At 38.9% G+C, this 12,225-nt stretch overlaps 1 protein-coding gene across 2 annotated transcripts in view; it reads right to left on the minus strand.

Annotated features, from left to right (window-relative positions):
* Positions 1-4,729: 4,729 nt before the first annotated feature.
* FAM83B (family with sequence similarity 83 member B) overlaps positions 4,730-12,225 on the minus strand; it is a 57,860-nt gene continuing 50,364 nt past the window's right edge. For both annotated transcript variants that reach the window (XM_039320338.1, XM_039320340.1), the window contains exon 5: positions 4,730-9,008. In XM_039320338.1, the coding sequence (XP_039176272.1) occupies positions 6,602-9,008 (2,407 nt within the window). In that variant the 3' untranslated portion in view covers positions 4,730-6,601. The remainder of the gene's footprint in view (positions 9,009-12,225) is intronic.

A 12,225-nucleotide genomic window follows, 5' to 3' on the forward strand; every position in this document is an offset into this window, starting at 1 on the left:
ATGTTCAAGGGAAATAAACAATAACCATGAGAGTTAAGGAGTCATCCAGTAGTCTGGCAGGCAGTTTGAAAGACAAAAAAATCCTTAATTTTATGTTGTATTTCTTGAACTGGTATATTAGCTGATCTAGTAATTCTTGTCAATGTAGTCAAATGATTGTGGGATGCTGCAAACAGTTGTAAATGCATCTGTGTTGCTAAGCGCCCAAATTTTGGTCAAATGACTCAGAGAGACTACTTTCATTGGAACTTCGAGTTAGGGTGATAAGTCCCCTTTTTCAGGATGCTCATAATTTTGAACATTCACTATGTCAGCAGTCCCCGTGGGGGGAGGGGGAAGAGGGGAAACAGGCCACTCAAGTGGCAGGCCAGAGCGTCTGTGCAGCTCAACCTGTGCGAGTGGCAGGGTGGCACACATCCATGCGTGTTCAACTTGCACAAGCTGAGCTAGGTGCGTATGTGCATGTGTGCCAGGCCACCGCTCATGCAAGTTGAGCTGTGCACATGCGTGTGCTGGGCCGCCACTCGCGTGGCCTGGTTGTGAATAAGCCATGGCCCGGGGGTTGGACTATGTGATCATAAATCAAGAACTACCTGTAGGCTACAGTAACAGAAACTTGAAATGCCGACATTATACCTCCCTCTCTTATACCAGTAACGATATACAATTAGTCCTTGACTTACAACCACAACTGAGCCCCAAATTTCTGTTAATAAGCAAGACAGTTGTTAAGAGAGTTTTGTTGCTTTCTTGCCATAGTTGTTAAGTAAATCACTGTGGCTGTTAAGCTAGTAACACGGTTGTGAAGTGAATCTGGTTTCCCATTGACTTTGCTTGTGGAAAGGGTGCAAAAATTGGTCACATGACCCCGGGACACTGCATCTGTCCTGAGCATCCAAATTTTTATCACATGACCATGTGATAAAGCATCCAAATTTTTATCACATGACCATGGGGACACTGCAACAGCCCTAAGTGTGAAAAATGGTCATGAGCCACTTTTTTCAGTGCCATTGTAACTTCAAACGCTCATTAAATGAATTGTTATAAGTTGAGGGTTACATGTTTAACATGTTAGAATTTCTTTCTAAATTCTTTTCTTTTGGTAACTACTGCATTCTTTCCCAAAGATAATCTCTGGGGTTCTCTACAGTTGCATATTAAAGCAGAGTCACCAGAATCATATGACACCTACAATTAAATTTTTATTTTATTTATGTTTTTAGTGTGTTCTACCGGTCTGATTTTATGATGGAAAACACCGAGAGTCACTTGAAATTGTGGCAGTGTAAAAATGCAATCCATCCATCCATCAGGCAGCAGGCAGGCAGGCAGGCAAGCAAGCGCTTTCTGTAATTATCAGTCAGCATGGCCAGCTGTAGTAGTGAGAAAATGTCTTTAAGATGAAAAGGGATTAACTTCCCTTCAGGCCTGATAGCATCATTCAGCTCCATTAGATCTGAGATTAGAGAAGATCAAGGGTCAAACCTCCAGGTTTTACTCCCCACTGAGCAATTATGAATTCTGAGGCTTTCACAGAAATTGCTCTCAAATATTTGTATTTCTCTCTACAGTCTTTAGATGTTGAAAGTGCCAAGGCCAGGCATGGTAAGCTTTGCACTGACACGCAGCCGGTTCTCCGGCGTTGTCTAAGTTGGCTGCCCAGACAGAGCGGTAACTTTCCAGCAGTTTTCAATAAATACAGATGTTTATGGTATAATGGGAGGATTTTGGGAAGCTGGTATAACATTCTTGTGACTGAAGCACCCTCTTGAACTGTGCAAGTTGCAGCTTTGATGACTCAGCAGGGAGTTTCCTTAGCTATAGTCATGCCATAAACAGGTTTACCACTGTCTTGGGTGGGTGTGGCATTACAAAAGATTTTCTTGGCTTGGAACAGGGTGGAGAACTTGTAGTTGCAAGGAAAGCGGTTTTCTATATTTCTCTTGTTTGGTGCGAGAGAGACTTGCTGGAATGTTTTGCAAAAATACCTTCTACTTTTGAAGCACAAACATTGAATTACATCTGGGTGTCTTTTAACAATGCCTATTTCACCCCTGGTCATACCAAATGAGGATACAAATGGATTTTATTTGTAAGTTTATGGCTGTCCTCTATTTACCAGAAAACAATCTATATTTATTCCTGACTACCATAAAAGTAAGGAGGAGGAGGGAGGGATTGAAACTCTGGACAATGATGATCTTCCCTGTATCACCAACCCAAAATTGTCAATTCTCTTCCCAATACACGTCTCCTATTTGAGTGTCTCTATATGCATGTTTGCATATACACTTCCTAGAAGCCATATTTCAAACATCAGGAAGAGGAAGTAACACTTCCTCTTTCAGACTGAAATATAGATACCATAAAATAAGTTGTTCATTTATAAACGTGGCCCCTCCTGTACATAAATGATTCTGTTATGCACTAGTTAACGCTCTATATATGTTATATAGAGATACACGCCATTGCACACACACATAACTGTAGTTCCTTTGCTTCTTGTGAAAATAACTGACAAGGAAAACTGCAACCATAACAAAAAAACTCATCCGGATTCCTCTGCCTTTCTCTGACTGGAATTTCTCAGTCTATAATTGCTGCTAACTATGCAGAACATAGTGTAGAATAGTGTAACACTAAATATATGGATTGCACTCCTATTGTTTTATATGGGAAGCCCATTTATTCAGGGTGGCATATCCATCAGAATTGGGTGGCCAATAAATTTTAAACAGATAAATGTAGAGATCTTATTGTTTTGTGGGCTCATGTCATTTCCTAGATGTTTCTTTGCAACAGGCATATTTTCACATCAGAAGCATTTCAGAAAAACAAAACATTCTGCCATTCTTTTATTTACTATGTTTGTTTCAAGTAGATGTTCAGGTGAATCTCACAAGAGACAAGTGCTCCTTGGTACAATCCCTGCAAAATCTCTACATAGGTATTTGCAGCGTCGAGCAGGATCAGGCATTATTCCACTGATAAGAGGCATTATTTCAGTGGAATAAGCAATGCCCTGGGCACTCCACTGCCTTCCTTTAGAGGGGGAGGTTTTAGTGTCATTTTCATTATGAAGTTAGGCTGAAGCAAATAATATTCCTGTAATCGTGAAAAACGGTTGTAAGTCACTGTTTTCAGTGCCCTTGTAACTTTCAATGGTCGCTAAACAAACTGTTGTAAGTCGAAGACTACCTGTAAAGAGATTTCTGGGAAGACAGGTGTCAAGAACACAGAACGTTCATGCGTGTATCTATTTTTTCCTAAGAGAATTTCTGACTTGGAGGTTGAATGTAAAGCCTGACTCACTCAAGAAGCTGATATTTGGCCTTACACTCTACACACCATGGTTTCTGAAGCTAGCAGGCATATTCTTAACTTTCCCTGAGCCTGTGAGTCAGGAAAGATGCTGAATCAGATGAAAAGCAACTGGTTTTATTAACCTTTTATCCTTGCCTAAGGAGTTCTGACAATGGAATAATAAAACAGAGCTGTGTGTGCATGCAATTAAGTTATGCCTGCAAATACTTGTGCCTTGGTGAAAAATGTTTCTTAGGCAGCAATAAATTGGCAGAATGGTCTAATCTCGGAATATCAAGCATCTGTGGAAGCCAGTAGATACAACTGATATAAGGCATAAACAACTGGCTAACTATGCGACCAACCATAATAGCAGCATTATTAATACTCCTGGCGGGGAACTCCAAATCATTGTCATAAATCAAACAAATTCATTCACAGAATATCCTTATTCTCTCCTTCATAAAACAGTATAATTTGTGGGGAAGGGAATAACTTCTGCTCCCAAATCCCAGTACTTTAACTTATTTATCTATTTATTATGATCTATTAATATGTCTAGAGCCTTCTAGAAATCTAATGGACTCTAGGTACTTGCAGAACTTAGTGTAAACATATAATATAAAAACCAGTATTGCTTGAAATTAGGTAATTACTTAAAATAATAAAATGCAAACATTATTTTCCAAATATTCAAAACAGTGAACTAAAATTACTTAGTATGGTGACACTGGCTATATTTAAGAGCCCAAAGTTTTCTGGAAGTCATGATTTCACTTGCCAGGAGTATGGGACCCAAAATCAGCATAACACCATGTCCCCCAACTCCTAACCTTTGCAAAGGGTCCATAAGGTATTATGGTCTGCATCATCAAAAGCCACTGAAAGATCTAGGCCAGGGGTATCAAACTGCCGGCCGGTTGCATCATGCAGAAGCCGCGCCCACCCCAGCTCCGGCAATGCAAAAAAAGTCACGATACGCCGTGACACGTCACGTGACACGGCAAGTTTGATACCCGTGATCTAGGATAAAAAGGGTTACACCTTTGCATCTTCTTCCTTCTCATCACAAAACAGCTGTAATTTGACTTCTGCTTTTTTGCATTCTTTTTTTTTTTTTTTTCAAAGAAGGTAATGAAGCATTTTCACTTGGATTTCTTGGCATTTCATTTGTGGTTCTTTAACAGCTTTCCTACTCCTGTCCACTAAAATGATATGCTCTAATGGTATCCCAAATGAGGTAATTCAATCTGGTTTGGTTCTTGTTTTAGAAACAGAAAAGTCTCTTTTGGTATTTGAATCATTGTAAAATGAAAAACAATCTTTTAAATGAATATAAAATTTATTAGGGGAATTTTGAATATAATGCAATCCCATGGGACACTGGCCCAGAAGATCAACAAGGAAATGGCTGGCAGCATACCATTTATTAAAAGAACTCTGGCTCTTTTTATCAGAAACTTATATGACCATTTTTCTCCCATGTGTTTTTGAACTTCAGAGGAACTGTATCAATATTGGCATAGTACTGGATTAAATAAAATACTTTAATTACAAAATATTTTAATATAAATGTGTAAGTTGTTAATCAATATGTAAATTGTTAAAAGCTCTGAGGTATTGAAGACCCTGTTTTTAATGCCTCAGTGCAAAAATGCAACATGCCATTTTAAAAATTAAGATTTTTTTATGTTTCAATTAACTCATCAGTGGACTTTGTGATTACAATCTCTGCTATAACTCATCCATCTGCAAACAAGTGTAAGATTTACTCAGATTTGAATACCACTGAACTTTACACTCATATTCATGGACACAGGAACATATAAAAGCCTCAGGGGAGTTGAGATTATTATAGTAAAAACCAATCCTGTCCCACTTATGTTGCCAAAGCATCCAGCATTCTGGCTTATCTTCTATCCTTAGAAGACTCTATAGTCACCCACTTTAAATTAAAAGAATCATTTTCTAAAATACCTTATTTTTGCCAAGCCCAGTGATCATAAAATTGTGTCATTATAAAAGCAGAAAAAATTCTATGCTCGCAAGACCTTCTAAAATCAGGACTTTTTAAGAAGCCGATAGCAGCAATAGCATCACTAGTTCATTAAGACAGAGATCTTGGGTCATCCATTACAAGTGGCATACCTGTCTTATCACTATGGGGCTGTAGAAGATAAAACAACTCTGCCTTTCATTACATAAAATACATAAATAGGAAAAGGCAACGAGAATAATTAAATAAGTTGCACCATATCCAGATTTAATGAAACAATTGTGTAAGCCTAAGAATCTTGTTTGGAGATGAGTTGGAAGTTACTTCCTCTTTGCATGTGGATTTCTTTCCTAACTTCCTATTTTCTTAACACTAGTTTAGTAGTGATTTGTAAAATGACCAATTGTGCTTAACTTGTTTGAAACTTGAAAGCCATATTTTGAGGCATTAGAACAGACATGTCAAACTCGCAACGTCACGTGATGTCGTGCAATGTATCGAAGCTTTTTCACCATTGCTGGCAATGGGGTGGGTGTGGTTTCCCAATGACACGTCTGGCCCATGGGCCGGCAGTTTGATACCCCTGCATCAGAAATTATTAGTTCCCAAAGTGGCAACTATGGTTAGAGAACATCAGGAAATAGGGAATATACATGAAAGAAGAGATAAAATGGCAAGGCCATGACAATTTCCTGAGCACCCATCAGTATTTACATAAGATATTAAGGCACATTTTTAATGATTTATGGAAAAAGTCAAGGTGGCTTGATTTATAAGATAAAACTAATCCATAATTGGTGAGTTTGCATGTGATGTACATGTGGTTGCTACTGAAAATCTGAGCTAAGAGAGAATAATTCTGCATTTCCAATACAAAAAATAATATATTATGTACAATGTTACACATTACCTTTCGAGAAGGAAAAACTGAAAAGCAAATAGCCTGTGTGATGAGTAACAAATGAGGATTTATTATGAAAAAGGGAGAGATATTGTGAAATAAGTGGTCTTGTTATGATTGGAGTTCAAATATTTTCTTTGGCTTGTTACATCATTTTTTTTAATTTTTAAAATACGCAGTATCGAAATGAATTTGAGCAAATCTCAAATTTAATGTACAAATACATAAAAACCCAATTCCAAAACTTCCATCCAGCCAATGTTTTGGAATGGTTATTATATACATATATGGCAGTGCTCTGCAATATTACCGTTAAGCTTTATGAAAGCTGCCCATCAGTCTAATTTGTTAGATATTTATAACAATGAAGGGTTTTTAAAAGACCCCCTAGCCAAGTTTCACTTGTTTTTATACAAAAAATTCCCAAACTTTTGCATAATTCCTCGAAACTTATTTTCGTTTGGATGCAATGGGTGATATAAACCAGGATTGTAACTAAGCACCTGATTTCTCCTTCCATAATTATTATGGGTGATCTTGCTATTTCCTTCTGGCAAATGACCGCTGGCTTTGGTTGCGTTGCTCATTGGCTGAGCTGAGTTTTCCATTTTGCAGAATGGTTCAAAGCGACTGTAAACCCGCCTTTCACTGAAGCGAGGCCTTATTAGCTCCTCGTGAGGCTTTGGGCTGGGCAGGTGAGAACTTGGGCCACCCATCCTTTGCGGAGGGATTGCTGGAGAAGCAGGCACGGCTACTCGTTCACGAATTGCATTTGCATGCAACTCTCTGACATCTTGGTACTGAATTTGTTCTGTGTTAAATCTGGGGGCAGATGGGTCGCCAGGAGGCACTTCTAACAGGATGCTTTCCAAGGGTTTCCCAGTAGGACCCCTTTTAGCATTTTCATCAGATGGCGCTTTCGGAGGTTTGGGAGACTTTGGGGCCTTGGGAGATTTGGGAGGCTTAGGAGGCTTGGGAGATTTAGGCCTGATGGCAATATCTTCTTTACTCTTATGTAGGCTTCCTTGTGAATTGGAGGAGGAGGTTCTTTTTCTTCTTGGAGAACAATCCGTCTTTGTTTCAGAGGTTTTGGGCTTTTGATTTTCGTCACATTCTGATGTCAAAGTGTCAGAACTGCTACACATTCTATAAAAAGCAGGACTTTTGTTTTTGGACAAATTTTCCTTCTTTTCTGGTGTAAGATTCAACAAAGATCTTAGTTTCTGTGATCCCTTTTTCAGGAAATTTGGGGAATTCTTGTTTTCTTTCTTTGATGAGACATCTTTATTAGGTTCTTCTTTGCTAGATTCAACTAGTGCAGCTACAGAAACAGCCTTGGCAGTAGGTGAGCCTTTTGGTTCGACTCCATGGTTTTTATCCTTATCTGACACATGATTTTCCATATTGTGTAAGCTTTTCAAGTTTTTACAGATATCCTCTGCAGGTGGCTTTGGATGCTTAAATCTATTCCTATTTAATGTACTGTAGACATAACTGGATGCCTCTTTGCTGTCTCCCTGACCCATAATAGAATTTGAATGATCAAACATAGGAAAACTTCGCCTTTTCAATATATTTTCATTTTGATGATTCTTTTGAAATTCTCCTGGCTTGCTTCTGTTTAGAGATGAATACAGATAAGGAGGTTTCTCCTTAGCAACAGGTAGTGCTGCACTTGGTTTTATATCTTCTGAAATCTGCAAGTTACGATTTTTTACTATATCAGGCTCCAGTGGAATGCAAGGGCTTGGTTCAGCTTTAGGGTCATCATTTTCATCTTTCTGTTTAAGGTTATGATTGGGGGTTGCTTTAGGTGTTTCACTGCCTTCTGAACCAATGATCGTTGAATTGGAAGAACTTGCACAGCTGTTTACTTCTTTCTGTTCTGGCAGTGTGGGCTTGAAAACAAATGAGGAGCGAAGCCGAGAATGGGCATAAAGGGCATGCGCCTTGATATTATCTGCTGCATCATAACTCTCAGGCCTATCTCCTACCCCTGAACCGTTTGAATCCACAGGGAAATCTGACTGATCGTTTAAATATGATTCAATGCGCCAATTACGTAGAAAAGATTTTGTGGTGCGCTCAAGGGTTGGCATTCTCTGCTGGAGAAAACGGATATGACTGTCAGTGCCATTGAAAGATCTCCGTACAATTGAGTTCCTGTCTGCAATATTGAGCTTTGGCTGTGGAAATCGGTCAGCTAAGCTCTGTTGTGGCACCTTGTGATTGGTATGGCTTCCGTGCAACGAAGACACAATACTGAGACTATCAGATGGTACTCTCCAAAGGTTTGATGGATTATTTGCTCGATTAGTTGTTCTATTGAGCATCAAATAAGGAGTCCTTTCTGGCTTCTCCCCTGCATAACTGTGCCTTTTCCAATTTTCATTTACTTCATTGGGCTGATATTGCTGTATCCTATTCTGCATATGGAAACCTGGTGCAAATTGAGGTTTGTGAAGTAGATGATTTCTAGGATTGAACTGGTCATTTTCATTTATTCCATATCTAGCAGTACCTCGTGTCTTCAGAACGGTGGGATCAAAATTATGAACTTTGTCTTGCCACCTGGAAAGGTTATGCCGACTAGAAATGGAAGCTAAAGAAGAACGTGAGTGCTGGTAGGCTTCATTTTCCCAGAGGGCTCGGCAGTTATTGATTCTAACTAATTCTGGAGCAAATGAACTGGGAACAGAAGAACGGGCATACAGTGTCCTAAATTCTTCATCAAAGGATTCAACAAGCTGTCCTGTGATTATCTGGACCATACTGAGATTGGCTTTTTCAAATGACCACATAAAGCTGAAAGTAAAAAAAAAAAAAGATAATTAACCATTTAAATCAGGAATAGATAAAAACTTTTATGATATATTTCTGACACGGTTTTGTTTTGTAACTACTACATTCAGAAGTCAAAATCTCCAAAGGAAAGTTATGAAAGAACCCAAAAGAGCAATCTGAAAATCTCCCTGGGAAAATGATATTCCTGATAAAACAAGAGGCTAAAATATAGTTCAGATGTTAACATGAAAATATGGAATGTACAATGGATATAATGATCATTCAGAGATAATATATTTCAAGTACTGTAAAGCAGGGCTTTTCAACCTTTTCACAGATTGTACCACTTTTAGGACATGACAATATTTGAGTACCACCAGTGCTTAGCAAGGTGTCAAAAACTTGATGACTAAAAAAAAAAAGGGGGGGGGAGATTTTGGGTTTTACTGATTAGATTCATTTGTTGTTATAGAAATAGCTATTTTATAATATTATGGAAAAGTAAAAAGTTGAGGTTCAATGTTAATGCTTCCTTCTACTGCAACAGAGGAAGTCTGTTCTTTTTCCCTTGCCCCCCTCCCCACTGTGTCCTACTATTTGCTTTTGTATTTTTGTATTTTATTCTATAATCTAATAAAATATTACAAACTGTAGAAAAAAAGGAAAAAAAGTACCACTTTTAATTTCTTCAGTGGCTGTTCCTTTGCTGAATCACTTTCGCTTTGCACTGACAAATGTATGATGAATTTATCCATGCTTATTAATATACACCACTACCAGCTAGCTCAGGGGTCTTCAAACTTGGCACTTTTAAGACTTGTGGACTTCAACTCCCAGAATTCCACAGCCATCATGGCTGTTTGAGGAATTCTGGGAGTTGAAGTCCACAGGTTTAAAGTTGCTATGTTTGTAGACCTCTGAGCTAACCGGCAGGCCCTTCTTCCTCTCTGACTTCTGAGCTCTTTCCACAGTGTAGTAAGAATGCACCCCCCCCAATCCCTTTCCTGTGACAGCTATATTGACTTTTAAATCCCCCAGATTCAGCAAATTAAGAATGACAGATCTGAAAAAATACATGGCTCCCCATCTCTACCCAGAGTCTCTGGGTGGTTAACAACATATGAAAATACATTAAGAGCACAAAAACTACTATATATATAATGAATACCAAGATAAAAAAACAATCTATAACAAATCAAACAACAACCTCACAACCCTCCTACTCAGGAACACATCTAGTTCTTCAATGCTTTTGAAAAGGCCAGCAATGTTGGGACTAATCTAAACGTGGGGGCATGATATTGATAGGATAATTATATAACACTGACATAAACTTATTTCTCCTTTTAATGTTTTAATTATTCCCATTTGCACAAAGTATTATCAAAGGATCCTTGTATGATATTACAAAAATAATAAATTCCTTTGAGGTGCATTATAGATGGAATAAATGTGTCTTTGGCCTTGAGCTAAGGCAATGGAAGGGATATAAAAGCAGCCTTGAAATACCTGGAACAATATTACATAGAAAGTTAAAACCTGTTCAATTTCAGAATGTGGGACATGGGACAATGGAATTAAATAACAAGAAAGTTTTTTTTTTTACTGTTTTTCTTTTATCTTTTTATTCCTTTTCCTCATTAGACTAGGACAGTGATGACAAACCTTTTAGAGGCTGAGTGTCCAAACTGCAACCTAAAAACCCGCTTATTTATCGCAAAGTGCCAGGGCTGCATCATCATTGTGGTGCCCTCAGGGGGGGGGGTGGCCCACTGGATGGGTGTGGCTGCTGTGGTCACAGTAGACTGGGTAAGCGTGGCCAGAGCCAGTCCCTCACCATCTCTGGGGCATCCCCGGGGGGCCAACGCCGCTTGCTTGCTCACTTCCTGCCCTGTCGCTTCTAAATGCCACATGCCCGCTACTCCGGCCAACTCTGCTGGGGCAACGGCGTACGTGCCCAAAGAGAGGGCTCTAAGTGCCGCCTCTGGCACGTGTGCCATAGGTTTGCCACCACTGGACTAGGATCCTTAGGGGGAAGGGACAGTTTCTTTTTGATTAATCTGTACAATCTTCTGGGAATCACTCTAAAGACCAGACTATAGTGAAAACACACACTCCTACCCCAGCAGGATGACTTTGGGCCAGTCCTTTCTCTCAGCCCTAGGAATAAGATAATGGCAAACTGCCTCCAAAAATGTTGCTAAAATAACTACGTCCAAGCAGTTGTCAGAGGTCAAGGCCAACTGAAAGGTACTATATATATTATTCATTTATAGTTTGCTCCTTATGTATATTAATTTCCTTCTTCCAAATAGTTCCAGATGACAAGTACAGGATTAAACAAATAAACTGCGGACATTAAATGCTGAGCCACCATTAAAGAAAAATAGATAATGCACTTGATCAGTTCTGCCACTGGAAAGTAGAATATCTCAGGACAGCCACTCTGAACTTTCTAAACAATGCCTGCTAATTAGATTCACAGATATTGTTATCATTTACCATCTATGAATTATCACCTATTAAACAGAAATATTACATTAGGCAAAAAGGCTACTTGCCTTAAAATACACAGTAAACTTCATAGCTGTGTAAAAAATTGAAATATGTGTGGAAAAACATGTCAGAATTTGATTTTAATTCTTCAGTCTCACACATACCCCCAACTGCCCTACCTCTTAAGGACAGAGTGGATATAGGCATATGGATGATACTACTAGATTGGGGTGAGAGGGTAAAAAGGGTAGGGTTTGTGTTGTGACACTGCACTGCTAATTTCATCAATCTGACCTCCAACAGAAGAAGATATTTGTAGCTCAGAGTTGAACTGTGGGCCCTTGGTACTCTCTGAGTTTGGCTGTTTTCTTGCATTTCATTACCCAACTAGGTAACTTCCTCACTACTACTTCATCACCAACACTGACAGGGCAAGCTATCTGTATATAAACAGAGAGCAACATCCATTCCCTTCTAGCTCTGATGGTACTTGTTGGGTAATGAAACTTCTGCAAGAAAACAACCCAGTTCAGAGAGCACCAAGGAATTCACAATCTGACTTCCCTTCCCTCCCCAAAGAAAAGCCAACGGTTCACTCATTACAGTCTTTAAGCCCTGAAACTTACATCCCAAATAAATCTTGTCCTTATCCTCAACATGCTACACTATCGCTTGGGTAGCTTTTAACTGACAGAAGCGGTATTATCCTCAAGCAGAATAACAGAAAGAAATATAGTATTTT

This window comes from Crotalus tigris, unplaced genomic scaffold (assembly GCF_016545835.1).
Source record: "Crotalus tigris isolate CLP2741 ecotype Arizona unplaced genomic scaffold, ASM1654583v1 scf7180000023636.1099087, whole genome shotgun sequence".
Taxonomy (NCBI): domain Eukaryota; kingdom Metazoa; phylum Chordata; class Lepidosauria; order Squamata; family Viperidae; genus Crotalus; species Crotalus tigris.